Source organism: Telmatherina bonti (assembly GCF_933228915.1).
Source record: "Telmatherina bonti genome assembly, chromosome: 5".
Lineage (NCBI taxonomy): Eukaryota > Metazoa > Chordata > Actinopteri > Atheriniformes > Telmatherinidae > Telmatherina > Telmatherina bonti.
Window position 1 is genome coordinate 8,358,915 of NC_136623.1, and position 27,852 is coordinate 8,386,766.

The 27,852-nt window shown below is 43.2% G+C and overlaps 1 protein-coding gene across 1 annotated transcript; it reads right to left on the reverse strand.

Moving 5' to 3' along the window:
* Positions 1-207: 207 nt before the first annotated feature.
* Positions 208-27,351, reverse strand: paqr6 (progestin and adipoQ receptor family member VI). Its single transcript, XM_079240248.1, has 8 exons — positions 27,281-27,351; positions 17,072-17,337; positions 11,002-11,129; positions 10,611-10,816; positions 6,863-6,989; positions 5,717-5,813; positions 5,302-5,446; positions 208-2,587 (listed from the first exon to the last, which is right to left on the reverse strand). Exons 1-8 carry the CDS (start codon positions 27,294-27,296, stop codon positions 2,319-2,321), a joined length of 1,254 nt encoding a protein of 417 aa, XP_079096374.1. The 5' UTR covers positions 27,297-27,351; the 3' UTR covers positions 208-2,318.
* Between the last annotated feature and the right edge of the window lie 501 nt (positions 27,352-27,852).

A 27,852-nucleotide genomic window follows, 5' to 3' on the forward strand; every position in this document is an offset into this window, starting at 1 on the left:
ATTGGTTATTCAGGATCTTCTGGTTTATAGCTAAAATGTGCCAAATATTTACCAAAAAAAATTATCTTTAAAATATTCTGAAATTTAAAATATTCCAAAGACAAAAACTGTGTTTATAAAAGCCTTAATTTATTACACAGGTCTAACAGAACAAAGCAGCAAATTACAAATTATACAAAGCAAAAACACAAATATTATACAGTTTCAGAGTAATTTGTCTCTTTTCCTTAAAAACAGAGCAATATGTCACATGACAAGTTTGTATAAAACATATAAAAGGCACCAATGACATTTTTTGACTAAATACTTTAATGAAATAACTCCCCCTCTTTTGCTTTCTGTCATACATCATCAAACCCTTCAACAGACTATGGAAGTTCTCCGTTTGTCTCATCATTACAGCCTGCATTTAAACAGGAAAAAAAAACCTTTTAGAGCAACCGTGATCCGGTCTGGAGGATTTTATAAGCATAAACGGTTTGGAAGCACGTCTGAGCCGTCAATCAGCTGCAAAAAAAACCCCCAAAATCTGCTCAGAACCGGTTTGTGTCCAGCAGAAAGGCTGGGAACGCTGCGATTCCAGGAATCAACAGGGTCAAACGGAGGAACGCTGTAACCTGATGACAGCAGAGACTATGAGATCGATGACTTCTCAGTAGGAGAGGAGATAAAAATCCAGACTAACGACTGTTTGGTCTGCGTACTCTGCACTCCAACCTTCACCAAGATGAATAAGTGCTTGGATATACGAGTGTGTGTGTGTGTGTGTGTGTGTGTGTGTGTGTGTTTTGTGAAACTACATATTAAATCTGCAGTCGACATTTCCACCTCAGCGTCCGACACGGACCCGGAAACGCACCTCAATCCCATAATATCACGTGCATTTCCCCTCTGACTGAACCTCTACCGACCGAGTGTGTTAGCAGCTTGTGAGCTGGAAGAACTGGTGTTAATGGTAGAAAAAGGTGTGTGTTTGTCACTTTATTACAGGTTTTCATCCTTTTAGTCAAGCAGCTTGATAGAAACCTGCAGCAGCGGCGAGTCGGTGCTAAACAGATGTGATGATGTGCGACACCTTCCTCCTGCAGCACAGTTAGCACTGACTTCTGCCATTTAGTTCATTTAGTCCATTTAGATTAAAAAAAAATGTAAATTTAAAACAAGCGGCATAAAATGATCCAGGAATGACGAGTTATTTTCTACACAGATAAGTAGAAAACTGGCTGAATTACTGAAACTACTAGATTCACTACAAATATTGTAGAAATATTGCAAAAAAAAAAAAAAAAAAAAAACTATCAGAAATTTTGTTTATGCACCTAAAACAAGCAATAAATATATATATTAAAAAAAACCTCTATAAATAGATAAGAGTTATTATTTCAGTGGTAAATGTAAACAGTCACATGGCGCAACAGGAATGTTAATGCTTCGTTGGAATATTTATATACATATATGCACCAAAACAAACATGTTAACGGGAATAAAACCTGGAAAATGTTCACGTTTTTCTCTCCGCTCAGTCAGTTAGAAGACAGGAGTCAGGAAGTCTGGTTGGCGGCTCGCTCGCTCGCTGAGCTGATGGACGTGCAGAAGGGATCTTACGATGCGTGAAGCCTGAACGAGAGAAGAATGAAGCCATTTGCTCCCGACCTTCAGGGGGGCAGGAGGCTGCTATAGGGTTGCCATGGGAACATAATGTTATAAAAGTGGTACCTGTCTTTTAATCACCACCTCACAAACTTTTTTTTCCTTCGCTCCCCTGTTGAGGGCAGATTGTGTGGTTCATAATGAGGCAGGCAATCAGAAAAAGAACCGCACGCGTCTGGAAATCAATCCCAGTCAGCGCGGAGTGGAATCAATAGGTGGATATTTAAGAGCAGGCAATCCAATCTGCATTATATTATGTAGAGTTTGGAGGAGAGCTGCTTCACCTACATCACGCAACCAGCGGGTCCAGATCTGAGCTGAACCGCCAACGTAAAGGCCCTGCAGCTTCCGACTCTTACTGCTTCCGGTGTGATGTTTAAACGGGGGAGACTGGGAAGCGGACGCTACGCGCCTACGCCAAGGTGTGTGTGGAGTGTGTTGTGTTACAGCAGCGTGCTTCCTTCAACCCGTAGCTGATCTGAAAACACGAGCAAAGCAAACCTCGTTTTCTCGGCTCGGAAAACAGCTCTATAACATGTGGGTCATCAGCTTCTGCGTCAACACACACACACACGGCAGGTGTTAGAAAAAGTGCTTTCATACTGAACGAGTAAAAAACCAGGAAGCTGCTGGTGTTGAACTGTTAATGCCAAAGCAACTGAGCTCCCTTACTGCTCCTTGCACTCGCAAGGCGCGGCGGCGTGCTGCTGGGTGGTGGCGTGCCGGGGTTTCCATAGCAGCGGCGCACTGAAAATGCCGATGACGCCCAGGTTGAGGAGGAGGCTGACCACGAGGGCCCCGATGGTGCTGAGGAAAGATGGCATCACCCCGTGAGCTTGGAGCCACGCCCGCCGCGACGTCATGTCCGCGATGACGCCCTCCATCTGGAAGCTGGTTCCCACCACGGCGCTGACGTGGAACAGCTGGTGGCTGTGGCCTTCGGGAAGAGGAGCAAGTCGTTTTACATGAGTCAAACAAACATAAAAAGTCAGAACGACGGACGGCTTTTATCCGTTTTCCACCGAAGCTGCCAGACTCTGATCTGATCCCGGTTTTTCAGACTTTCTAAAAGTCTTTTACTTTGAAAATCTGCAACTTTTTCGCTCATTTTCCAACCATTCTGACTTTACCAAGAACTTTTTGTTGTTTAAAGTGCAAAAACAAGAAGGAAAAAAACATCAAATCCATCCTAACTGTAATAAACTAAATAAAAATTAGATTCTAAACAATATTCAGAGCATAAAAACTGAAGAAACACTGTTGTTGAACAAATCTCTGAAATTTGTGACAAAACAGTAAAAGCAGCTGAAAAACTGGAATAATTATCAAGTAAACTAACTTTCTAAACTTAATACACTTAAATCAGGGAGGTAAATAAATATTTTAAAAAGGGAAATTTCACCTTTTTTTTTACTGCTAACAAGTTAAATAAAATTGTTTTAAAAGTAAAATCAAATTAATCAAATTTCCAAAAAGTGGACAATTAAAAATGTTAAAACAATGAATATTATTCATAGTATTAATTCTAATAAATCACTCTTTCTGACTCGGGCTATTAAAGAAAATTAATGTCTGAACATACATGGCTGTTCAAATCAAACTTTATTAATAAAAACTTCCATGCCAAAACAGAAATGTTTCCATGTTAAAATAAAACAAGTCATTTGAAAACATTCCAGTTTTATTCCAGTTTACAAAACAAACGGATTTCTTACGCAGCCAGTCCCACTTTCTACATCTTGGAAACATTTTGGAAAAATTAACTGATAAGAAAATACAGTAAATTCAGCAAAAACTCAACTTTCTTTTTTCTTCACTCCTTTCAGCGAGCAGATCTGAACCTCAAATCATTCTGAGACACGTTCATCAGTTTGGTGGCCTCAGGATTGGGTCCCTGCTTTTTGTGGATGACGTGGTCCTGTTGGCTTCGTCTGGTCGTGATCTCCAGCTCTCACTTGAGCGATTCGCGGCCGAGTGTGAAGCAGCTGGGATGAGAATCAGCACCTCCAAATCTGAGACCATGGTCCTCAGCCGGAATAGGGTGGATTGTCCTCTCCGGGTCGGGAGTCAGGTCCTGCCTCAAGTGGAGGAGTTTAAATATCTCGGGTTCTTGTTCACGAGTGATGGAAGGATGGAGCGCGAGATCGACAGGCGGATCGGTGCGGCGTCTGCAGTAATGCGGACTCTGCGCTGGTCTGTCGTAGTGAAGAAGGAGCTGAGCCAGAAGGCGAAGCTCTCGATTTACCAGTCGATCTACGTTCCTACCCTCACCTATGGTCATGAGCTGTGGGCCGTGACCAAAAGAAGCAGATCTCGTATACAGGCGGCTGAAATGGGTTTCCTCCGCAGGGTGGCCGGGCTCTCCCTTAGAGATAGGGTGAGGAGCTCGGTCATCTGGGAGGAGAACAGAGTAGAGCCGCTGCTCCTCCGCATCGAGAGGAACCAGTTGAGGTGGATAGGGCATCTGGTTAGGATGCCTCCTGGACCTCCCTGGTGAGGTGTTCCGGGCACGTCGCCTCCAGCGCAGATCTCTCGGCAGGATGAGCTGGCAAACGTTGCTGGGGAGAGGGAAGTCTGGGTTTCTGCTTAGGCTGCTGCCCCCACGACCCGACCCCGGATAAGCGGGAGAAAATGGACAGACGGACGGATAAATCCTCTACTTGAAATTAAAACAGTTTAGAGTATTATTTTACATGAATTCTTGTTCTCACGAGAGGAAAAAGACGGAAGGCTAATTATTTATGAGTCGTGTTATCAGGGGCGGATTTTGTTATTTTAGAGTCCATTGCAAACCCACCCATTGCCTGCCCCCCGCATCTCTCACCAGTTTTCAACCCTTATTTATGCATCAGTTCTTCTTTTCAGAGGTGTTTACTCGGCCAGACTCAAGCTGGTTTCCTGCCATGTGATGTCAAATGAAACACTTTTCATCTCCACCAGCTGCAGTTCTCAGTCCATTCAACACAGCTGTGGATATTTCTACTTTCTCCACTCTGTAAACTTTTTAAAGCATCGAGTTTTCCTGAAGCCATCTCCACTTCGCTGAGTGCTCTTTTCGCTTTTCAACCAGGCAGGAAAGAAAAGAACATAAGTCCTCATTTGCATTTAATACTTTCAGCTTGTAAACCTGCAGCCGTCTTGATTTAAAGTGTCATTGACTTGAGGAGACTCTCAGCAATGCTTTCAAGCTATGATGGGATGTGAATCACAGCTCTAACGCCATCTTTTGTTTGGTGTTTAAATGTTTTTCGTTCTGTTTTAGTCGCGTGTGCTAATGAAGATGTATTTATCTAATAAGCACAATCCCATCGGTAAGATGACGCCAAACGTCCACGCCTGCTTCTCGTTGGGAATTCGAATGATGTCTACCAGGCAGGTTATGGACCACATTACGGCACCAATACTGCTCTTATTAAGGTCAATGATACCCATTTGAACACAGACAGCAGCAACATCTGAGTCCTGGTACGACTGAAGCTTACAGGCTCCACAGTCCTGCAGAGCAGCTTGTGGATGTGGTGCCTTTCCAACACCTGGATGCAGCTGTAATCGTTGCAAACTGCTTGCATCGTAATCGTTTAGCCTTTTCTTTGCTCTTGCAGGGTAAAAGTTGCCGTTCCAAACTGTACAAAAACAGAAAGTTTCACGTACCGATGTAGTCGAAGCGGCCAGGGGCCAGCCGCTCTGGCAGGTGGGATGTAAACAGAAAACAAGTGAGGAAGGCGAAGAGGAGGTGGTAGCAGTGACTGGACAGGGCGTCGCTCGGGCTGCAGCTTCCTCCGCAGCACAGAAGGATCTAAACAGACGTTACGTCAACAAAACACAGATCACTAGCACGGCATTTCTGACCCAGTTAAACCAGCAGCAGACCAGTTGCATGATGCAACATGTAATCATCACCAGGGTTTCAGAGAATTAATCGACGGCACAAATGAATACGTTGGCATTAGGAAAGGAATTCTGGGTTAATGAGCTGAAGTCCTGCTTAACTGACTGAAGGTTGGTTCTAATCGGCTCTGAACTCTTACATAATGATACAAACCTAGACAGCGTCTGAGGGACTCACCCTGTAGAAGAGCGGCACCGTGTCGAACAGAAACGGGAGGACAAACGCTCCGGTTCGAAGGGCTTTGCTTCGCTGTGGGAACTGCAGCTCCAGAAACCTGCACAGAAAAACCAGAGGCAGGAAATCAGCTCAGGACAGCCAGGAACAGCCGAGGAGACGCCGCTACGGCCGAGGAGACGCCGCTACGGCCGAGGAGACGCCGCTACGGCCGAGGAGACGCCGCTACGGCCGAGGAGACGCCGCTACAGCTCTGAAGTGGTTGCTATGGACATGCAGGCATCATGCAGGCGCCGCTACGGCCATTGAGGCGCCGCTACGGCCGACCGCTACGGCCATGGAGGCGCCGCTACGGCCATTGAGGCGCCGCTACGGCCGACCTCTACGGCCATGGAGGCGCCGCTACGGCCATGGAGGCGCCGCTACGGCCATGGAGGCGCCGCTACGGCCGTGCAGGAACCGCTACGGCTCTGAAGTGGTTGCTATGGACATGCAGGCATCATGCAGGCGCCGCTACGGTCTTGCCGGCGCCACCACGGCCATCCTGGCATAACTACGGCCTTGCAGGCTTTGCTATGGCCCTGAAGGTGTCGCTACAGCCATGCAAGCATCATGCAGGCGCCGCTACGGCCATCCTGGCATAACTACGGTCGTGCAGGCATCATGCAGGCGCCGCTACGGCCATCCTGGCATAACTACGGTCGTGCAGGCATCATGCAGGCGCCGCTACGGCCATCCTGGCATGACTACGGTCGTGCAGGCATCATGCAGGCGTCACCGCAGGCCTCATTTCCTTAAGCTACATTGACATCTGGCCTTTTAGGCAAATGCTGCTAAAGTTCTCTTTGCTTCAGATCTAAACTGAGGAACTCTCCTCAGGTTGCAGCAGGTCACCAGGAGCTGCTGAGACTAAAAGAATGTCATCCGTCTGGGTTTCAGTGGAGAGTTTAAGCGTCACATGACAACTTTAATGCTGTTTTACTTGCTTATAACAAGAATCCAAGCCAGAGAGGGGAAATCCTGCTTCTCAGACAGAAATTCCATCCAAACAGAACAAACACAGTCCTCACAGGCTTCACTTTAAACTTAATATCTAAAATCAAAGCGACGGACGCTGGAATGTCCTCCCTTCAGCCTGAAGCTCCTCACCTGGAGTAGCAGGACATGCTGGTGCAGAACAGCGTGTTTCCGATGGCGATTGGAACAAAATGCTGATGGAGCCAGCTGTTCACCCAGCAGTCAGGCATGACGTAGCCGCCGTAGCTGATGGCGCAACCTGAACACAGAAACGCAGAGCGGAAACGAAATGAGACGAGCTGAGCAGAGGTCGGCCACATTAACGTCAACCAGGAAGGTTTTTAAACATGTCAATGACTTCATGTTTCCTACTGGCTGATGGGGAAAACAATCACTACGAGTCCTGTACCTGTTGTTTAGGCCTCTGTTTGAAAATTACCAAACCATAGTGAGACAAGTATGTCTCTGCAACTACAAGCTTCATTTAAATACCTTAGGAGTCAAAGTAACGGAAGATTGTTTAGATGTGTAAATATCTGTAATTGTAATACTGGTGAAGAATAAACTAAGAATGGAAAAACAATATACTTGGCTAAAAAGTAAAATAAAAACACTTTCAAAGTAAATGTGAATATTTTAATGCAGATGTAGGTCTGAACTTCTAAAGGAGCACAGAGCAAAATGTGATCTTTACCTTCGACTAAGCGAAGCAGAACAAAGCCAAACAGGTTTTAATGCAGACACGTCACCAAAATTCACATTTTCTGCATCGTTTAAAAGGTTGATAAAACAGAATTTCATCAGGATCTTCCTCTGAATGAAACATCAAAATCTAAAAATATTCTGCTTTATTCATTATGAGATCATAAAACAGCAAATCACTGGAAATATCCAACATAAAACTATCATTTAATCTTTAAAACAGCCAAACTTTTTCTCAATGACAATCCAAAAACACACAATTTCGCTGCTGTTTATAGGATAATGTAATACACATTTTAAAATAGCTCATTTAAAGGTGGAGTATGTAAGATTTTCAATATTTTCAAAATAAACTAAAAAAAATAACTACAATCATAACTAGATAGTTTTTTTAAAACATGTAGGTTCCAGTCTGTCCATATTTGATGCGTTATTAAATTACAAGTTTAATTAATGACAAAGACCCTTCTTAAATGTTTACCTACCAGTAAAAAAAAAAAAGAAAAAAAAAAGTGTTTTTTGTCATTTGTCATTAATTAAACTTGTAAGTTTAACGCATCAAATATGGACAGACTGGAACCTACATGTTTAAAAAAACTTATCATGATTGTAGTTATTTTATTAGTTAATTTATTTTGAAAATATTGAAAATCTTACATACTCCACCTTTAAGGAACCTAAATGTACATTTTCCACTTTAAAACGTATAAAAAGCCTCCATGTTCAGGTTGGAGCGCAGCCAGGTATATGCAGGGTGTAGTTCCTCATATGAACACCAGGGGTCACTAAACTACAAGATACTTATCTACATCTGTTATATCCTAAAAATAAATCATATTAATTCAGTAATTACACGTTGAAAATGTAGATCTTTTCCATTTACATAAACTCAACTAAAATCCTTTATCTAAAAAAGTACATTTAATTTTATCTATAAAAGCTTTGTGTGTTTTTGCCAAAGCCTCGTGAAATTTTTACCTCTATGCAGATAAAACTGGAGCAACCAGGTGCTGAACATCTTTGTAGTTTGTTTTAGAGTTAAAAGTTTTCCCAGAAGGTTTTAATTCATGTTTGAATGAAAAGTTTAATATATGACACATGAACTAATGTTCATATATTGCAATGAGTAGAATAATGTGTCAATACAACAAGACCGACAGTAAAAATTTAGTTGAACTTTACATACATCAATAAAATCCATAAAATGCTAATTTTAAATGATTTTACTTAAAGAAAGGAGCAAAAAGGCAAATAAGCAGCTGTGTACAGAACAGGTAAGGTACTGTTCTGTGTGGCTTGCAGGTGCAGAGTGGGAGGTACAGATCAGCAGGACAAGCCAACGCTGTGCAGCACAAAGCCGTCAAACTAATTATTTCCAACAGGATGAATGAGCACAGAAAAATGATCACCCTGGTTTGAGGTTCCATGTAAATCAGACCTGATAATAAAAAACAAAAAGTGACAAAGCTTTGAATATAACCCTGATTAAAAATTTGCAAGTCAAACATTTAATCTCCCGGGGTTCCTGAAATATCTCCCCTCTGCTTTCTGTTATACATGCCCGCTGTTTAATCACACTGTCTGCAGAGTTTTACATCAAACAGCCTCCTAAAAACGTTCCCGCTTTAATGTTTACACCGTTTCTAAGTTCCTGTCTGAGGAAACGTTCCAGGAAAGACTTGATGCTCATCGTGTTGTTAGGATGTTCTGCAAAGACACATCCAGGCAGAGGTCCAGGGTTTCACTCAGTCACTCACAGAAAGGATCAGGATTCAACTTCCCACCTTTTATTTTATTCTACTCTACAGGAAGATGAGAAAAGGGCTTTAAAACATCAGCAGCTTTGTTTCTGACGTCACTGCTGCATGAAATAATTGATCATAAATAATCTGGTTTATTATCAGTCGTTTTATCTACAGATGTTTCCTAACAGCTGATTTTGATCCGTAACAAACCGTCGCAGTTCGTAGAGATGCAACGTTTTGCTCTTTATGTTTTGAAAACTTGCAGCAGAAACAACACAAATGTGATCATTTTGTTTTGTTCATCTCCACACAGACAGAAGCATTTTGGTTTTTATGGACATGAGGAAAAACAAGGCCTGGATGCGACTGACTCCATGTTTGTCCTTTTAAGCCAAAATAAAAAAGAAAATATCATGCAACAGCAGCTGCATCCCGGTCCAGTTAGAAGAGCTTCTTCTTAATAACAAAGTTTTTCCTGAAGATTGATGGAAACATTATGGAAAATATGGTTCCATATAAATAAAAGGCTGGTAATAAACTTGAATTAAAAGCCTGCATTGTGTATAGAGTAGTATAAAAGCAGCTGTGGAGTGAGAAAAATAAACTTTAATGGGATAAAAATGCATCAAAGATCCTCATAAACACTGAATAATGAACTCAAAGGATTCTGAATCGTAACCGAATCGAACTGCTCGGGTGGCGTCGCTAAGCAACAGCTTTTAACAGGATGAAATGTTGGAAATGATGAAATTAAAGCATCTTTCAGGTGCTTCAGTTTTCTGCAGGTCTCAAATAACCGCTCAGCAGTCTGAACTTCTGCTTTAGAGACGCGCGGTGCAACTTTCCACCCGTAAAACGCCGCGTCCTGGACATGTGTGACATCTACACTGCAAAAACTGAGCCTTAAAAAACTAAGAAGAAAATATACAAAAATTAGGTATACAAAAAATTAACGTTGCTTAAAATAAGATAAATTATCTGCCAACAGAACAAGAAAATTTGGCTTGTCAAGACTTCACAAAACAAGTAAAAATACTCTTAAAACAAGAGGAATTATCTGGCATAAAAACTAAGAATTATCTTACCTTTAAAAAAAATAAGCATATACTCAGTTTAAGATTTTTAATCTTACTTAGATTTCAGTTTTTGCAGTGAAATTGTGCCTTTGTAGCGCCGTTGCTCCTCAGCAGCGTTCTGAAGCTGAGAAACCGACACGAAGCAACCTTTTTTTATTCCAGCACGATGCGTTATGTTGCAGCAAAGTTCCGCTTTATGCACCATGTTGGCAAACGGAACATGCTGGTCATGTGGAAAGCCAGGAGACGTTATCAGAGGAAGAGAGAGAGAAACTGACAGACGACTTCTACTGCAATCTCTCAGGATGCAAGACGGACGCGTCTTCACCGTCCTTCTGACCAAATCAAAGCACTTACCGAGGCTGTAGAGGCTGAGAGCTCCGTAGTCAAAGAAGTAGCAGATGTGGCGCGACTCTGGAGACATGGTGCTGAAGGTGTGCGCACAGCTGGAGGTGAAGGGGTAGATACAGATGACCAACATGTAGACCAGCAGCGGCCAGGTGTAGCTGTCGCTCAGGAAGTTCATAGTGGAGCAGAGAAGGCAGAAACGCCACAGGAAGTACCTGCAAGATATGATTTCAGAAGCATCACTGACGTCTTCAGGCTGCTTCTCACGTTCAGACTGAACGTTTCACCGCATGTTCGCACACGTAGGATTCCCTCTCCAGCAGCTGGCGCGCCAACAAATCCTCAAATAAACGCATGTCATGCAAACTACTTCAGATTTAAAAGCGGGTTTAAAACCCACCATGTTGGCAGGAAGTGCGTCCAGATGTTGACCGTCTCGTTGTTCAACTGGAAGCTGCTGAGGACGCAGTCCAGGGCGGAGCTCCGAGGGTGACGGTATCCGGAGATGATGCCGTCCTCCCTGAACACCTGAAGACCAAGAACACACTCCAGCTAAACTGATTTTACACACTTTTATGTCAGAGTTCAGTGAAACTGCAGCCCACCTGATCCTGGATCTGACATCGAAGTTTACATAATTACATATTTCATTTAATAATCATACACACAGATGGTCCAGTTGGCAGGGACAAACCTGGAAAGATCCGTCTGCGGCAGGTTGTGCTGGACCACAGGACCACTTTCTGAGAAAATCAGACTAAAAATCGGCCAATTTTTTTCCTCTTTTTGTTGTTCCTGCAGAAAAAAATCCGCCCTGAGTGGATATTTAGTCGACGCCAACTGGAGCCAATAAACAACCTCAAACGTTGCAGCGTCCTTTACAACGACTGAATGCAGATTAAAAACATATTTAACTCAAAAACCAGGTTTTACCAGCTTTTCTGGTGGAATAAAGCATCACGATGATTCTCTGCAGGTCCAGCACAGCCATTTCAAGACTGATGATGATTATAAAAAATAAATAAATAATAAAAAATAATAATAAAAATATTCAGATTATCAAGGGCAGCTATATACACGAGATGTCTCCCTACCCATGTCTGGCAAAAATATGGCACGCAGATTGCTGTTCTGTATGCTGAGATGCTGGACAGGACAGGTTAAAAAAAAAAAAAAAAGCGTCCCGAGGTGCATTTACAGATATTTTCACTCTGCCTTTATAAATGTCATCGATGCCTAAATGTTTACTTTGCAGTGAGGAACCATCGTCTTCTTGCAGTGAGTCTTTGCCTGGATGTTACTGGATGTGCGAAGGAGTAAGAAGTGAAGATAAAGTGGAAAACTATGTAAATATTTAGCTGGACGGATCTCTTCTTCATGTCTCAGTTGAAACAGTCAAACACGGGGAGGTTTTTTTTTTTACAGGTTTGCTTTTCTGCACATCGTTTTAAAACTTGCTGAAACTTCTAGATCTGGCTGGAAAGATCTCAGCTCATGTTTTATTTCCCATGAAAGCAGCCAGAACAGCTTGTTATGAAGAGAGTATTGAAAGGACTGACTAGAAATTGGGATGCAGACGTGTTGGAGCACTAACTATTCATCACGTATGAGATAAGGTCTCTGCAGCCGGGTGGATGCCGGCCAACACAGATGCCTGACCTGCAGGGCTCTAGCTCCCGTCGACACCGTCTCCGCCTCGATCATCGCGAGCGTTAACCCTCACAAAGCTCATCAGTTTGTGTAAGGCTGCACGGCGCGGGATAAGGCTTGAAGAGGATGGAGGTTACAGGAGGGGACAAACATGGCGATGACCGGAGACAAAAACATGCTCATGTTGTTATACTTGCATCAATATTTGTTTAAGCGTTCTGCTGCTACGGAGCTGGAGGACAGAAAAACATGGCCTCCGATGATATTACTTTTTGGGTTGTTGTTCCGTTTATGAAGCTCCTTTTTCCTTTGAAGGTGTCTTATAGAAGGATCTTACAACCCAAAACAGATGTTCAGGGATTATTTTCTAAAATCACATCTCTATGGTGCAACATAACAAACCAAACACAGCTGCAAACATGTTTTCCATGTTGCTGGTTGTTCTGGGAAGTTATAAGACTTCATAAAAGAGCTGAAAGCTTCAGATCTCAGCGAGGGTCAGGCCGAGGGACCATTTAACCGATGCATCATGATGCAATGCGTGCATTTTTAATTACGATTCGGAAATGTTCAAGAACTATTTTTCATTATAAAAATCTAAGTGGTGCTTCCGCCGGGACCAAGCGTATGCTGAAGTGCATAAAACTGCAGTTCTCCCCCTCATCCACTAGGGGCTGCAAAACAGAGCGAATCCCCATAGACTCCCGTGTTAAAAAGACCAACTTCACAGCAGAAATAAACATGTTCACAGCCTGGTTCAAAAATCCATTTTCGGTTAAATAGGTCAGGTTTACCTTCATGACAACTGTGGGGGGAGTGAATTTTTTTCTAACTCGCCCGTTTAAAAGTAATTTAATCTCAAAGTTTGGCATATTTAGGGGCGTGTCCTTTTGATTGACAGGCACTCGATCTCCCGCTTCAAGTCAGAAGAATGTAGAACTGTGGTTTTTAGCCGGTTAACAACGTGACTTAGCTTTAGCCCGCTTACCTCCGTTAGCTGGTTAGCTCCTGTTATCTCAAAGTTAGCTCGGTTAGCTCTTAGCTACAGAAAGCTCAGAGTTCGCTCAATGTCAATCATCTGCCATGACGCTCCAGGCTCCCCTCTCAGCTCCACCTCTTTGCCCATATTTGTATTTTTCGGGCGAGACGACATGCATGACGCTGCCAAGATGTCGATGGTAGGAACCGGCCACCGAGCTTCAATTCAGCTCTTCAGAAATCTGACGTCACGGAGGCTCCGTCCATCTCTTTATATACAGTCTATGGCCGGGACACTTTTGGGGGACGGACCCCTGGAGTACCAGGATGGCAAACGGTAAGTACGACAGCAGGAGGCTAGCAGCTACTGTGAGTGATTGTGAGATTTACTCGTCGGGTTGGAATGCTAGCGCGTGGAAACATTTTGGATTTTACGGACATAAGATCTAGACGAGACTTGGACAAAACTTCCTGCATATGGAAGGTGTTTAAAGCCAAAATAACATCTATTAGTAACCTATGTTACAGGAATGTGTTGTACTCCTTTGTGCATTATACTCCTTTCCCAGGTGTTCCTTATTGTGCTGATGTGTAGCACCCTTCTCCAGCCAATCAGGTCTGGGAGGGACCTTTAAAAGACCTCAGGATCTGCACGTCTGGGCCTTTTGGCCACCTGCAATTCACACCATGTCTGCATTGTGCATCAGCTTAGTGACATTTTGGGTTATCTGTTGGTTATTGCTGTTTGGTTTAATCCTGAGCATTTTTCCAGATTGGCCTTGTAGGGGAGAGCTGCCATTTTGTTTTGTCAAATGGGGTCCTTCTCTCTTGTTTATGTTACTGTAGGGTAGATGTAGGTTTGTACTTTGTTTTGTTTGGTGGGTAGGTAAGTTGTCCTTCTGTTTTGTAGGCAGGGGTGTTATGTTGGCCTTGGCTCTCCTTGACGCAAATGACTGTCTGGTGTTGAATCTGTGAAGCTGTCTTGTGAAGAGTGAATAAATGTGCCCGATTCTGGACTTCTCTGTTTTCATCTAAGCTTGTAAACCTTGCTCCTTTAGTGACAGCGGCTTCGTTCCAGCACAGTTAGACGAGCTTGTCGTTGCTAACCAATGCTAACACAGTGAAAATTCCAGGGAAACATTTAGAGACAATATGAGAATTATGTTTGATATGCATTAAATTTATTTACATGTAGACATAAATAAAAGAGTGGAGATAAAGTTGTTTGGTTACTTGAGTTAATGGATACTGAATGGAGTATAAAGTAGAAATAAATTAGCCGCAGTAAGAAAAAAAAACCCTCAATGTTGGAAAAAAGATTGATAATTGTTTAATGATCTAATGATAGCATCCTGAATTGTAATGGGACTGAATCGTAAAGATTGCACACCCCTAATCTCAACCTAACACGGGCTTGTAAGGAAGCGCTTCCTTGGATTTGCAACATAGTTCAGTGATCCATTTCTATCCATTGCTTCCTCTCTCTCTTTAGATTTCATCAGTTACTCCCAAGTCATCATCTTCATCACTTCAAGCAACGTAGCGTGATACATCTTCATATTCTCCATTACTCCCCAGATTTAAAGGCAAACTAAGCTGAAAACATGTAAAAAGGAACATTTCCACTCGTGCAAAACTGATCTCTTTCAGCCATGTTTTCGGACCAAACAGAAGTTTTTGGTTATGTGTTTCTACGCTGAGATAGATGCTTCTGCTGGTTATCTTCCAGTTAACGGGATCCTAAACATTTTGAACCATGACCCCCCACGTTGAGGGGATGACTCTAGGTTAACTGTGTGGTTTACCACCCTGCAGCCGACATCTAACTGTAAGGCTTGAAAACCGTCATAAATGAGGAGGATAAAGTGGTTTTTAGTGGATTATTTTCACAGCTGGAACAAGGCATCCGGATGCTTCAGATCAGCCTCTCTCACCGACATGATGCCAAATTCAGATTTACAACATGGCATCAGTAATAACTTTGTTTCTGCATGAATGTGTTCAAAATTAACATGTTAGTTTCACATGTGAATCTCTTTTCATGAACATGTTAATATAAAATTTGGCATCACCTTGGTGAGAGAATTGGGGCAAGTAGGTGGTTTTTTTTGTATGCATATACTACTTTATACTATATGCAGACTCTGTGCCGGCCTGTTGTAGTGAAGAAGGAGCTGAGCCAGAAGGTGAAGCTCACGATTTACCAGTCGATCTACGTTCCTACCCTCACCTATGGTCATGAGATGTGGGACGTGACCGAAAGAACAAGATCTCGTATGCAGGCGGCTGAAATGAGTTTCCTCCGCAGGGTGGCCGGGCTCTCCCTTAGAGATAGGGTGAGGAGCTCGGTCATCCAGGAGGAGATCAGAGTAGAGCCGCTGCTCCTCCGCATTGAGAGGAACCAGTTGAGGTGGATAGGGCATCTGGTCAGGATGCCTCCTGGACCTCCCTGGTGAGGTGTTCCGGGCACGTCGCCTCCAGCGCAGATCTCTCGGCAGGATGAGCTGGCAAACGTTGCTGGGGAGAGGGAAGTCTGGGTTTCTGCTTAGGCTGCTGCCCCCACGACCCGACCCCGGATAAGCGGGAGAAAATGGACAGACGGACGGATAAATCCTCTACTTGAAATTAAAACAGTTTAGAGTATTATTTTATGTTGTTCTAGGCACGTCCCTCTGGGAGGAGACCCCGGGGAAGACCCAGGACACGCTGGAGGGATTACATCTCTCGGCTGGCCTGGGAACGCCTCGGGATCCCCCCGCAGTGTTGGCAAATGTGGCTGGGGAGAGGGAAGTCTGGGCTTCCCTCGAAAATCGAAAATCAGGATTTTTTGCTTCACAATTTTAAGATTGATTTTTTGGTTAAAAAAAAAAAAAAATTAAACTAAATTAATCCACAATAAAATTGTCATTTTTATTGTTTTTATTGATCTTTTTACTTGTCTTCCTGGGAATTATAGCAGCAGAACGATGGTCTGGCGACTGTGCTGATTTTTCCTAACTGAAATCAAGAAAAATGACGAGCAAGAAAAAAAGTTTTATACGTTTTTTTTTTTTTTTTAAATCTTCAAAAATCAGCAATCTCAAAGAATTGCGAGAATCGCAATTTAAATCAAATCGGCACCCAAAAAAATCGGAATCGAATCAGGCCAGGCATATTGTCACAGTCCTAGTACATACACATCTTTTCTTTATAAATAAACTATGATCCATTGACCCCTGGACATATCTTGGGACCTCCAGATTGGGAAAGGCTGGGATGGTTATTGGTTGTTTCAGTATGTATGGGGGGGGGGGTTTCAAGTCAAATCTGACAATGTGTTCCCTTTCAGACCTCCGGAGGTGATCACCCACCTGCTCTGCTCTCAAGCCTGCTACATCCTCTGAAAGAATCAGGCCTTTTTTTCTTGCTCTCGAGGCCCCAACAACAAAATGACATCATCAGCGACATTTAACTAGATGTATGCATGAGGATAAAGACGAGTGCTGGAGATCGGTGTTGGGTGTGTGTGTGTGTGTGTGTGTGTGTGTGTGTGTGTGTGTTAAAAGTGTGTGAGAAGGTCAGGGATGATGGATTTTTATAAAGTGTTCAGCACTTTGAGTTGCTATTATTGCAGAAAAAAAGCGCTTTATGAATAAAGTTCGATGTGATTTGTTGTGGCGGTCTTGGCTGACGACAGTTCAGCCAACTTTCTTCTCCTGGGGCTTGATGTGATTGGCCGGACATTTGAAGTGGGCGTGGTTAACTCGGTAAAGTGTAAAGCAGACGTTTGCTGCTTTCACACCTTTCTGATGCAGGTAAAACGTTTCCCTGCTCCAACGCACCTGCCTTCTCTCCATCCTCACCTTGGGGACTTGATGGATGTCAAACAGCTGGGGAAGCTTGATGCTCAGCATGTCGGTGGGAAGTCTGATGGCACCCCTCCCTCTCTGGCAAACTTCCCTCAGCCTGGCACGCCCCCCACGGCAGAGGACCAACCAGAGAGGGTAGTCAAACACCGGGATTCTAGCCCCTCGGTCTCCACTGTCCGGCTCCCATCTCAAGCACCGGCCCCAGCCCTGGCTCCACCCAACGCCGCTCCCAGCCCCGATCCCCCGCCACACTGGAAACACTGCAGGGGCAAACGGGAAACACAGTTAGACATCATTGCACCAATGGACTCAATGCAAGAAGCGTGTAAACAGGGAATATGTCATCTTCATGTCTCATCTTGTCCAAACGATTTATTTTAATCACAGTTTGTCATTTTTTCTCTTTTCAAGGACTCTGAATGCATCTGGAGTCCGTCTGGTTACGACCACCGGAACACAATGAGGCTTGTTCTACGACAAGCACACAGATAAAACCGGATTTCTGGGCACGCTGTCCCAAGTTCATGTATGCGCCGCCTGCAGAGGCCTTCAGCGTGACGTCGTTTGTAGAACAACGTCTTATTGTGGAACAACGTCGTATTGTAGCTGCTCTTCAGACGACTCAATCCTCGATGTGAAGAATGCCCGGCTCTGTCACACTGGAGTCGCTAGTGACCAGTTGCAGCATGTTTACGAGAGCCGGCGCTGCAGGAAGCATTCCTGACATGTTCAGCAGCATCTGAGAACGCTTAGCGTGTTATCCAGCAACATGCCTGACACGCTGCACGCCGTCAGTGTTGTTGGTAAAGATTTTAACACGTTACATACATGAGATCAGCCAATTGGGTTAATAATTTACAGAAAAACATAAACGTAATGAAAGTATATCGATAAACAAACCCTCCTTACCCGTTTCCCGTTGCAGTACAACGTCACCCTGACTTTTTAAAGCATTACATAACTTTCCATTCTTAACGCTTTGTGCTTTTGATTGTACAGATATTGATTACATAACCTGCCTGGAGGCGTTGCTGCCCTGCAGCTTCCAGAGCCTGAAAATCAGCCCGGCAGTTTGGCTTCATGGCTCTGCGTCACAAACAACAAACTGAATGTCAACACACTGATCCAGGAGGGCGTCAGCAGATGACACAAGAAGGCTTGAAATATGAAATTTAACAGAAAAAATTGCATTAAATTGAATATAAACTAATAATAAATTTAATCCAGTGAGATGACATAAATGTTCTGTGACGGACCAGTTGCCTGTCCTGCTTCTTGTTATTTACTGGTGCGGGCTCCAGTTCTCCCACTACTTTTAACTGGAATAAGTGCTAAATATAAAAACCAAACCAAAATAAAAAACATTATAATAAGAAAGACTGAACAAAAAAATCAAAATCATTAATATTGTTTGACTATAAAAGGGAAAAAAAAAAAAAACTAAATATAAAATGAAATCCTGATGCATTTTATTAAATATGATATATTTAAAACTAAAAATAATCATAAATTTTGATTTTAAAAAAATCAAAATTAATTCTATTAATTAATTAAAATGAAACATTATTTAATTAAATATAAAATCTAAAAAAGAAAATACAAGATGATTATAAATTATGGTTAAATGAAATAGAATAATCAAACTAAAATACACAAAATTAAATAGAAATTAAACTAAGTCTTTAACTATGTCTTCATTTCATCAGTTATCATGACTGACAGCAGAAACATAAGAGTCCATTTGTTTTGCCGTTACTTTAGCTACGTCAGGCTAACAGATGCCATTCAGCATGTTGACACACACCAGATATAAAACGAGCAAACAGCTGGTCATGTTGCTGCAGCTGTGATCGAAGCACATCCCAGAGTTCAGGCTTCTCCTCCTGAAATCTTCCGAACCATCTCTTCGCATGGCTCATGGTGTTTCAGCTCGCAGGGCTCCCCTCTGCACCCCAGCTGCAGGCCCCAGCCTGCTAACGGCAACAAAGTGAGCTTTGTGGAAGCAACAGCCTGGAGAGTAGAGGGGGGCTGCACTGGATGGAAATGAGGCATCTCTCGCAGACACATGGACGATCCCGCCACACAGAACATGCTGCAGATGACCGTGCTTGCTGCACAGTCACATATCCTGCATTTTTCATGGTTGGAAACAAAGCAGCACAAACAACAAGATTCTTCTAGTTCAGATGACCGGAGACGATGCAGAGATCTGCAAATGTTTAGAAATCACATCACAGATCAGATTATCTAACCACTTATTCCAGACAGCAGATCAAAGAGGAAAGCTTAGTCAGTGCTCAAGGTCACGAGCCAGAAAAGCCAGATGCAATCCCAGTTTACGTTCACCACAAAGCCATAATTCACATAATTATAATGAGTGTAAAGCTAACATGCTAATCAGGCCAATAATGATCCAGATGGGGATTTTATTTGACTTCTCTGAACCAGAAGATGCAAACAAATGGGGACAACACTGACACTAGCAGAACACACACAGAATAGGGAGTTTCTCCAACGAGCTCTGAAGGATTTCCCACCGACTTCATGGAAATTTGGAGTCAACCTGAAAGCCTGCTGCTCGGTTTTCTCCCGAAACCAGGAAGGAAAAACTCCGGTGATGCAGCACCCGGCTGGCTCGCCAAACACAGATGATTGCAGAAGTTGTCCAATGGCTTGAAATGAACAAAGCCTTTAACCCTCAGCTGGGACCAGAGATTCTCATGCAGCTGCTTTTACAAATGTTGCACACCAAGTGTGGTTTTTTTACCCCTTAGAAAAGTTAAATATTACATTTCAAAGCCAGGAAATTAAAAGGAGTTTAATCTTGTCCAAATGCAAAACAAACATTCACCAGCCAATCGACCCGGTCCACCTTCTAGTACCGGTATGGACCCCTTTTCCTCCAGAACAGCCTTAACTCTTGGTGGGATCATTTCAGAGATTTTGCTCCATATTGATGGAAGCATCACACAGTTGCCGCACATCCGTGTTAAGGGTGGGTCATCACAGATAGTTGACTTCGCTTCAATTATTAAACAATTTTCAGGATTTTTAATGCATCATTTTCCCCAAGTTGAGGTTTTCTTATCCTCAGTCTGTGGCCCCTTCATGCTACTTTATACTCCATCTATTTGTTCAAGTAACGAACTAATTTCTCTCCAATACCAACATGGAGTCATGAATAAATCCAACAAAAAAAACATTTTTCATATGGTCTTCACATTTTTCATGGAAAACTGTTGGAACAAGCATCTCCTAACTGGGCTGGAACGGAGCTGCTGTCACATGTTTGTAGGTTTACAATTAGATTTTATTTTGGCCTTAAACATCTTCCATATATATTTGCAGTAAGTCTGGTCCAGGTCTCATCTGTTCTCATGTTTATCAAAACCAAAATGTTTCCACAACGCTAGCTGCTAGCTTCCCGATATGTCTGATGAGAAAAACTCCTGTTCCACATAATCCGGCCTTGATGATGAGAATCTCCCGTTCCACCGCGTCCCAAAGCTGCTCTGCTGGATGTAGATCTGGTGACTGTGGAGGCCGTTGGAGGACAGAGAACTCATCGTCATGGTGGAGATGATGTGAGCTTTGTGACATGGTCCATCATCCTGCTGGAAGTTTCCATCAGAAGATGCTACACTGTGCTCAGAAAGGGATGGACATGGTCATGGAGGGAGATCCTGTTGATCCTGATGGCAGGATGGATCCATGTTGTCATGATGTTTCCAGCAGATTCTGATCCTACCATGTGAATGTGGAGCTGAACTGGAGACTCATCAGACCAGCAACGTTTCTCCATCTTCTATTGTCCAGTTCTGGTGAGTCTGTGTGAATTGTAGCCTCAGTTTCCTGTTCTTACTGACAGGAGGGAACCCGCTGTGGTCTTCTGCTGCTGGAGACCATCTGATTCCAGGCTGGACGGGTTGTGTGTTCAGACATGATGTTCTGCAGATCTTGGTTGGAACCAGTGCTTATTCTATCATCTCCAACCAGTCTGTCCATTCTGCTGACATTAACCAGACATTCTGGTCCAGACAAAATGCTGCTTAGTCAGATGTTCTCTGCGATGTTTGTGTGAAAATCCCAGTAAATACTCAGAACAACAACATGCCTCGTTCAAAGTCACTTAAGTCCTCTTTCTTCCTCATTCTGAAGCCAAGTTCAGCAAGTCGTCTTCATCGTGTCGACATGGACTGAATTGCTGTCATGTGATTGGTTAATTAGATAAATGTGTTAACAAGCAGTTGAATAAGTCCTTATGTCGTCTGCTCCTGCCACGTGATTGGACTGATTAGACATTTGTGTTAAGTGAGCAGAAGAACCTCTAAGTGGCGTGGGTGCATTTAAATTTTATTGAAATATATATATATATATATATATATAATGTGGATACATATATTCACTTAATATGTATATTACATAACTTTAAATCAAGCATAAAAGAAAAGGCACATCTTTATTTTAGATTAATGAAAACACACAACTGGAGCAGAAACTGTGGGGGAGAATCATCATGAGAAATAAATTCATCTTGAGGTTAAAATGTGATGTGAATTAAACACGGCACACAATACACACCAATTCCAAAGTGCCCAAACAGTTCTTGAACTGTGACTGTCTGAAAACCATAGAAGAAGTGCAGAAAACAGCGACACTGAAGCAGAATAAATGTGTTACGTAACGGCCAGCGTGCCTGGACGCTGAGGCGTCAGCATCTCGGGGAGAAGCAAACTGCACCAAAAAGCAAAACGTCTACAGTCTCAGGTCAACAGGAAAATCTTGAAAAATGTCCTGCAGAATGTGGTCTGGGCCAGGCTTGTGGTTTCCCTTGTTCCCAGTCTGTTTCTGACTCCTGCTGCGGCTCCCATTAACACCACAATGAGACCATTTCCAGCTGAACGTAACGTGCACCACAGGAGTCACTTCAAGGACAAGTAACACCGACGTCCCTCTTCCACCTGCGTCCACTCCAACCTCTCGAAAACATCTCCTCCTTCCTGTGTTGTTCTCCTGACACGACACCCCCCCCGCTCCCGATCCCATTATGTGACCTCTCTGAATGGACGTCTTTATAGGCCTGAGCCTGGCAATGAGAAGGGTATGCAGAGAGCATATCGCCCACGTGACCCGCCTCGTCCTGTGGGTTAAGTGTGGAAAATTCCACTGTTCTGCTCCAACACGTCCACTCTGAAGGATGACAATTATGTAGCCTGTTCGAATTATCCACCGCTTAACGTCCCACCCTGAAAGCAACCGTCCTGCAGCCACACCTTCACCGGTCCGAGCGAGCGGCGGCAAGGCACAGATTTTCACTTCTGGAAACGGAACCTTGATGCATAAAGTTTCTGGTTTTACATGAAGTCTGCAACCAGGATAAAAACTTTTGGTTTTCTTTCAACGTGTCAGTGTGTCACTATGCAACAATCCACCACAAGACAAAGCAGCGAGAAAAAGGGACAGAAACGGCGTCTTCTTGGGGTGGATTCACCCATAAAGCTATTCAGACTCAAAGTTCTCCAAAAGAAAAGACAAATACCATACACACATGTGAAAACAGCATCACCCCTCCAGAGCTCCACGGATGCATGACGCGGCCAACATGGCGATGGCTAAAATGTGCAGGTGATCTGACGGGGGCGCCCATCTTTTTAGTTACAGCCTACACATCCTGCTTCCAACGAGATCCTGTTTTTCTCAGGTAAGCAGGAAAAGGAGCATGTCATGCAGGTAGAAACAGAAGAATAAAAGATTTATTTAAATTAGCCAATGCAGGTTTATTTGTGCAGCACCCGTTACTTTTCCGACCATCTGAAGTGCTTTACGTGAAACATTACAAGCATTATAAACGACAGAAAGAAGCACAAAAGACGACAACAAATAGCAAAAATGACTAAATGAATAAATGAAACTAGTTGAAAGCCAGATCAGTTCGGTACCGAGGAGGTTTCCTGCAAAAACTGAGAAAAGAAATGTTTTGACCTGAATTTAAAAGTGTCAACAATTAATTTCTACTGGCTGGTTGTTCCACTTGTTGGCAGCATAACAGCTAAATGCTGCTTCTCCATGTTTAGTCTGGACACAGGTCTGGACCCTCGGGCCTGGACCCTTTGGCTTTGACCCTCTGGTTTGACCCTCTGGTCTGGACTCTGGCTTCAAACCTCTGGTCTGGCCTGGACCCTCTGGTCTGGACCCTTTGGTTTCAAACCTCTGGTCTGGCCTGGACGCTTTGGCCTGGACCCTCTGGCCTGGACCCTCTGGCCTGGACCCTTTGGTTTCAAACCTCTGGTCTGGACCCTTTGGTTTCAAACCTCTGGTCTGGCCTGGACGCTTTGGCCTGGACGCGACTCATTGGTCTGGACCCTCGGGTCTGGCCTCGAACCTCTGGCCTCCGAGCTCTGCTTGGTTTATACTCTGAACATGTCCCAGATGGATTCTGGACCTGAACCATTCTGGGATTAGTAAAAACTGCTGTGATGTGTTCCGGTCTCTTAGTCCAGGTTCAGGCTCCAGCAGCAGCATCTGGATGATCTGCAGATGTTTCTTTTTAGGAAGTCCTGTTAAAAGACCCCTAAGAGACTCCACAAGTCTTGGCCACTCCGGCTCTCTAAACTGGACCTGAACCAGTTCAGGACTGCTCCGGATAGTCCAACCCAGCTGACCAGGATCAAATGCAACTCTGAGACCCAGCAGAACCAGGACTGGGGACCCACTGGAATCACCACGTGGGTCCCACCAGTGCAGAAAGCTCCTCCACATCAGCGCTCAGCACAATATCCTGATCACATAAGTTATTTCATCATCTCTGACAAACTGGAAACTTCTACTCCAACCAGTAGAAGATGGGAACTTTCACACAAGTCCAGTTTGTTATTTATAAAAAAAAAAAAAATTTAAAAAAAAAAAAAAAAAAAAAAAAATCACATTTTCATTTCGGTCAAAGCTTGATCGCCAGAGAAACCCTGAACCAGACATTTATCAAAATCCTCATCATACGGGGAAATTCAACGGGTGCTGAACTCTGGTCTGTATGTTGCCATGACAACCAGCAGTTCATCGCAGATAAAGGAAATATTGTAAATGAGGTCAGTCTAACTTCCACCTTTGTTGTTAAAAATAATCATTTAAATGTTGCAGCTTCGTCGTTTCATATAAATATGAACCACAATCATTTAAAACTGCTGTAATCAAGCCTTTACTTAAAAAGCAATCTCTGGATCCAGAGGTGATAGCAAATTATTGACCTATATCTAACCTCCCGTTTATGTCCAAAATTCTGGAGAAAATAGTTTCAGCTCAGCTACATGCCCACCTGAGCAGAAATAATTATGCGAGGAGTTTCAGTCAGGATTTAGAGCTCATCATAGTACTGAGACAGCATTGGTGAAAGTTACTAATGACCTTCTTATGGCCTCAGACAAAGGACTTGTGTCTGTACTTATCTTGCTTGATCTTAGTGCTGCATTTGATACAGTCGATCATAACATTCTGTTACAAAGACTAGAACAGGTGATTGGAATTACAGGTACAGCGTTAAGCTGGTTTAAATCATATTTATCTGATAGACTTCAGTTCGTTCATGTAAATGACAAGTCCTCCTCCCAAACTACAGTAAGTCATGGAGTTCCTCAAGGTTCTGTACTTGGACCAGTACTCTTCACGCTATATATGCTCCCTTTAGGCAAAATTATTAGACAGCATGGAATAAACTTTCATTGTTATGCAGATGATACTCAACTATACTTATCCTTTAAACCAGATGAAACAAATCAGCCCAATAGGCTACAAAATTGTCTCATAGACATAAAGACTTGGATGTCTAGAAATTTTCTCCTCTTAAACTCAGATAAGACTGAAGTAATTCTCGTTGGATCTGAAAAACTCAGAGCTAAATTTTCCGGTTTTGTAATGAACCTGGATGGCATTACTTTAGCTTCCAGTGCTACAGTGAGAAACCTTGGAGTAATATTTGACCCTGACCTGTCCTTTGGCCCACATATTAAGCAGGTTACTAAAACAGCCTTCTTTCATTTACGTAATATAGCCAAAATTAGGGACATTCTGTCTCAGAGTGATGCAGAAAAACTGGTTCACGCTTTTGTTACTTCGAGACTAGATTACTGTAACTCTCTATTACTGGGCTGTCCTAAATATGCCCTGAAAACCCTTCAGCTGATCCAGAATTCTGCAGCCAGAGTCCTGACCAGAACCAGCATGAGAGATCATATTTCTCCAGTTTTAGCCTCTCTTCATTGGCTGCCTGTTGAATCTAGAATAGAATTTAAAATCCTTCTCCTTACATATAAAGCCCTCCACAACCAGGCACCACTATATATCAAAGACCTCATTGTTCCTCATATACCAAGCAGAGTACTTCGTTCACAGACTGCAGGCTTACTTGTGGTTCCTAGAGTCTCAAAGAGCCGAGCAGGAGGCAGAGCCTTTGGTTATCAGGCCCCTCTCTTATGGAATAAGCTCCCAGTTAGTGTTAGGGAACCAGACACCCTCCCCACCTTTAAGACTAGGCTGAAGACTTATCTTTTTGATAAGTCCTATAGCTAGGGATGGTTAGCATCCCTTAGTTATGCTGCTATAGGTTTAGACTGCTGAGGGACATTTCCTGATACACTGAGCTTCTTTCTTTTTCTCTTTATCTCTTTCTTTTACCCCCCCCATAACAGTGTTGCATCATTAACATGTATGTCTCCTGTCTCAGCAGGTCTCCCTGGCCGGGAGTAGCAGTTCCTGTTGTCTGTTGTCTTTCTGTCCTCTTCCCCCCACACAGCAGAGGCAGATGGCTGCCTGTCCTGAGCCGGGTTCTGCCGGAGGTTTCCTTCCTGTTAAAAGGGAGTTTTTTCCTTCCCACTGTTGCCAGTGTGCTTGCTCAGGATGGGAGATTGAGTTGGACTCAACTCAATCTGTTGGTTTCCTTATATAGGCTGTTATGAATTGGCCTTCATTATGTTTTCCCCTCTGTCTGTAAAGCGTCTTGAGATGGCATTGCCGTGATTTGACGCTATATAAATAAAGTTGAATTGAATTGAATAAATGCGATAAATGATCAAGCGAAAAACAAACTTTTTAATCACGTCAAACACAAACGAATGAACCAAACCTTGAGCCGTGATGAAGCCGCTTTAGTTGGCGACACTGTGGGAAGTAACTCTGCACACATGAAGCACCGTCATGAGACCCGTTAAAAACTTTCATTTTCACTTAAAAGGCTGAAGTCACGCAGGAGTGTTTCCCTGAAGGCGCTCCCCCTCAGTCCACACCCTCCTCTTCATCACCTCCACCTGGCATGCCGTGGAAATGACCCCACCTGCCACATAATTACTAACAATTCGGATCCCTCAAACAAGTGTGAAACATGCGTGTGTTTTCTACAGCAAGTCCTGGCAGACAAAGGCAACATGGTGTCACGCAGAAATGAGACGAAGCTTGTTGCTCAACATGCATGAGGTCACACACACACACACGTTGTTATACACAAATAACTCGGGAAGACAGCTCATTTCCAAGAATCTAGAATACAGTCGGCTCCACGAAAACCAACAAAACACCAAACTTTTAGCTTCAAACTGGTTGGTTTCCAGTAGCGAGACTGACCAAACAAACATGCACCTGGATGTGGCTTTTTGTCTCTTTTGGTTTAAGAAAATAGGTGGGGAGGGGGCACATGAGCTCCATATTTATTTGTTTGGTGGTCTCAAACATAGGTGTGTGTGTGTGTCACTGAAGCTTCACGTTTATTCTTTATTTTTATTTTAACTATTTTAAAACCACATTGGTAACTGTGGTGGGAAAATCAAAAATGAAGATAAAATTGAAATGACTCTCTGACACGCGCTTATGCGCGCGCCATGCTCCTGACTTGTGGCTGAAACCTGCCAGACAACTTTTCCTGAACATTTCTCCCAAACAAGCGCTTGGAAAACATGCAAGTCACATGCAGCTCTCACACCCCGCCCCAGTCCTTCCACCCACGCGTGTTTTCTCTCCCCCTTCCTCTCATTAATCCTAAAATTCCCTTTTTCACGCCACTTTCCACGGAAATGTTTCCATTTGCTGGAAAATCACAGATCTGAGGGATGAAGATGAAGTTCGACACAAACAAGCGGAGTCCCAGCAGCAAAACTTGGCTGGAAAAACTGACTAAAGCAAAATCCCCGCAAACGTTTGGCCTCCGCGCGCGCGACTCACCGCGAGTGGCAGACATGCGGAGGTCCCGGTCCGTGTGAGTCCCGCTGGTCCGGCAGCCTGCTGGCTGGATGGCCGTCCACGCTGCTTTGCGTAAAGTCTGAACATCCACAGCCTCTTCTGCTTCTCCTGTCCTGCGCGAGCCAATAGGAAGCGGCGCGCGGGGCTCACGTGGATCTGTGGAGCAACAACAACACGAGCCATGTGCTCCGTATGAGCGCGCGCTGCTGAGATGAGAAGGAGACACCGCCTGTTTTCTCGCGTTTAACGACATTTCATTGTTTTAAAATCCTAATTTTATGGATAAAATATGATTTTTTTTTAAAAACATAAAAGCAACATTTTCCCCAAATATCCACGTTTGCTTTATTATTTACATTTAGAAGAGGAGAATCTGGGTGGCATTCTGCTGGAAAACTGAAATATATATATAAATATATATATATAAATATATATATATATATATATATATATATATATATATATATATATATATATATATATATATATATATATATATATATAATATATATATATATATATATATAAATATATATATATATATATATAAATAT

Bases quoted from the DNA above. Each gene is read 5' to 3' on its own strand.
- paqr6 (XM_079240248.1), bottom strand. The intron at 11,130-17,071 runs GTGAGGATGGAG...CTTGGTCTTCAG, and splicing joins ACATCCATCAAGTCCCCAAG to GTGTTCAGGGAGGACGGCAT. The intron at 5,447-5,716 runs GTGAGTCCCTCA...ACGTCTGTTTAG, and splicing joins CGGTGCCGCTCTTCTACAGG to ATCCTTCTGTGCTGCGGAGG.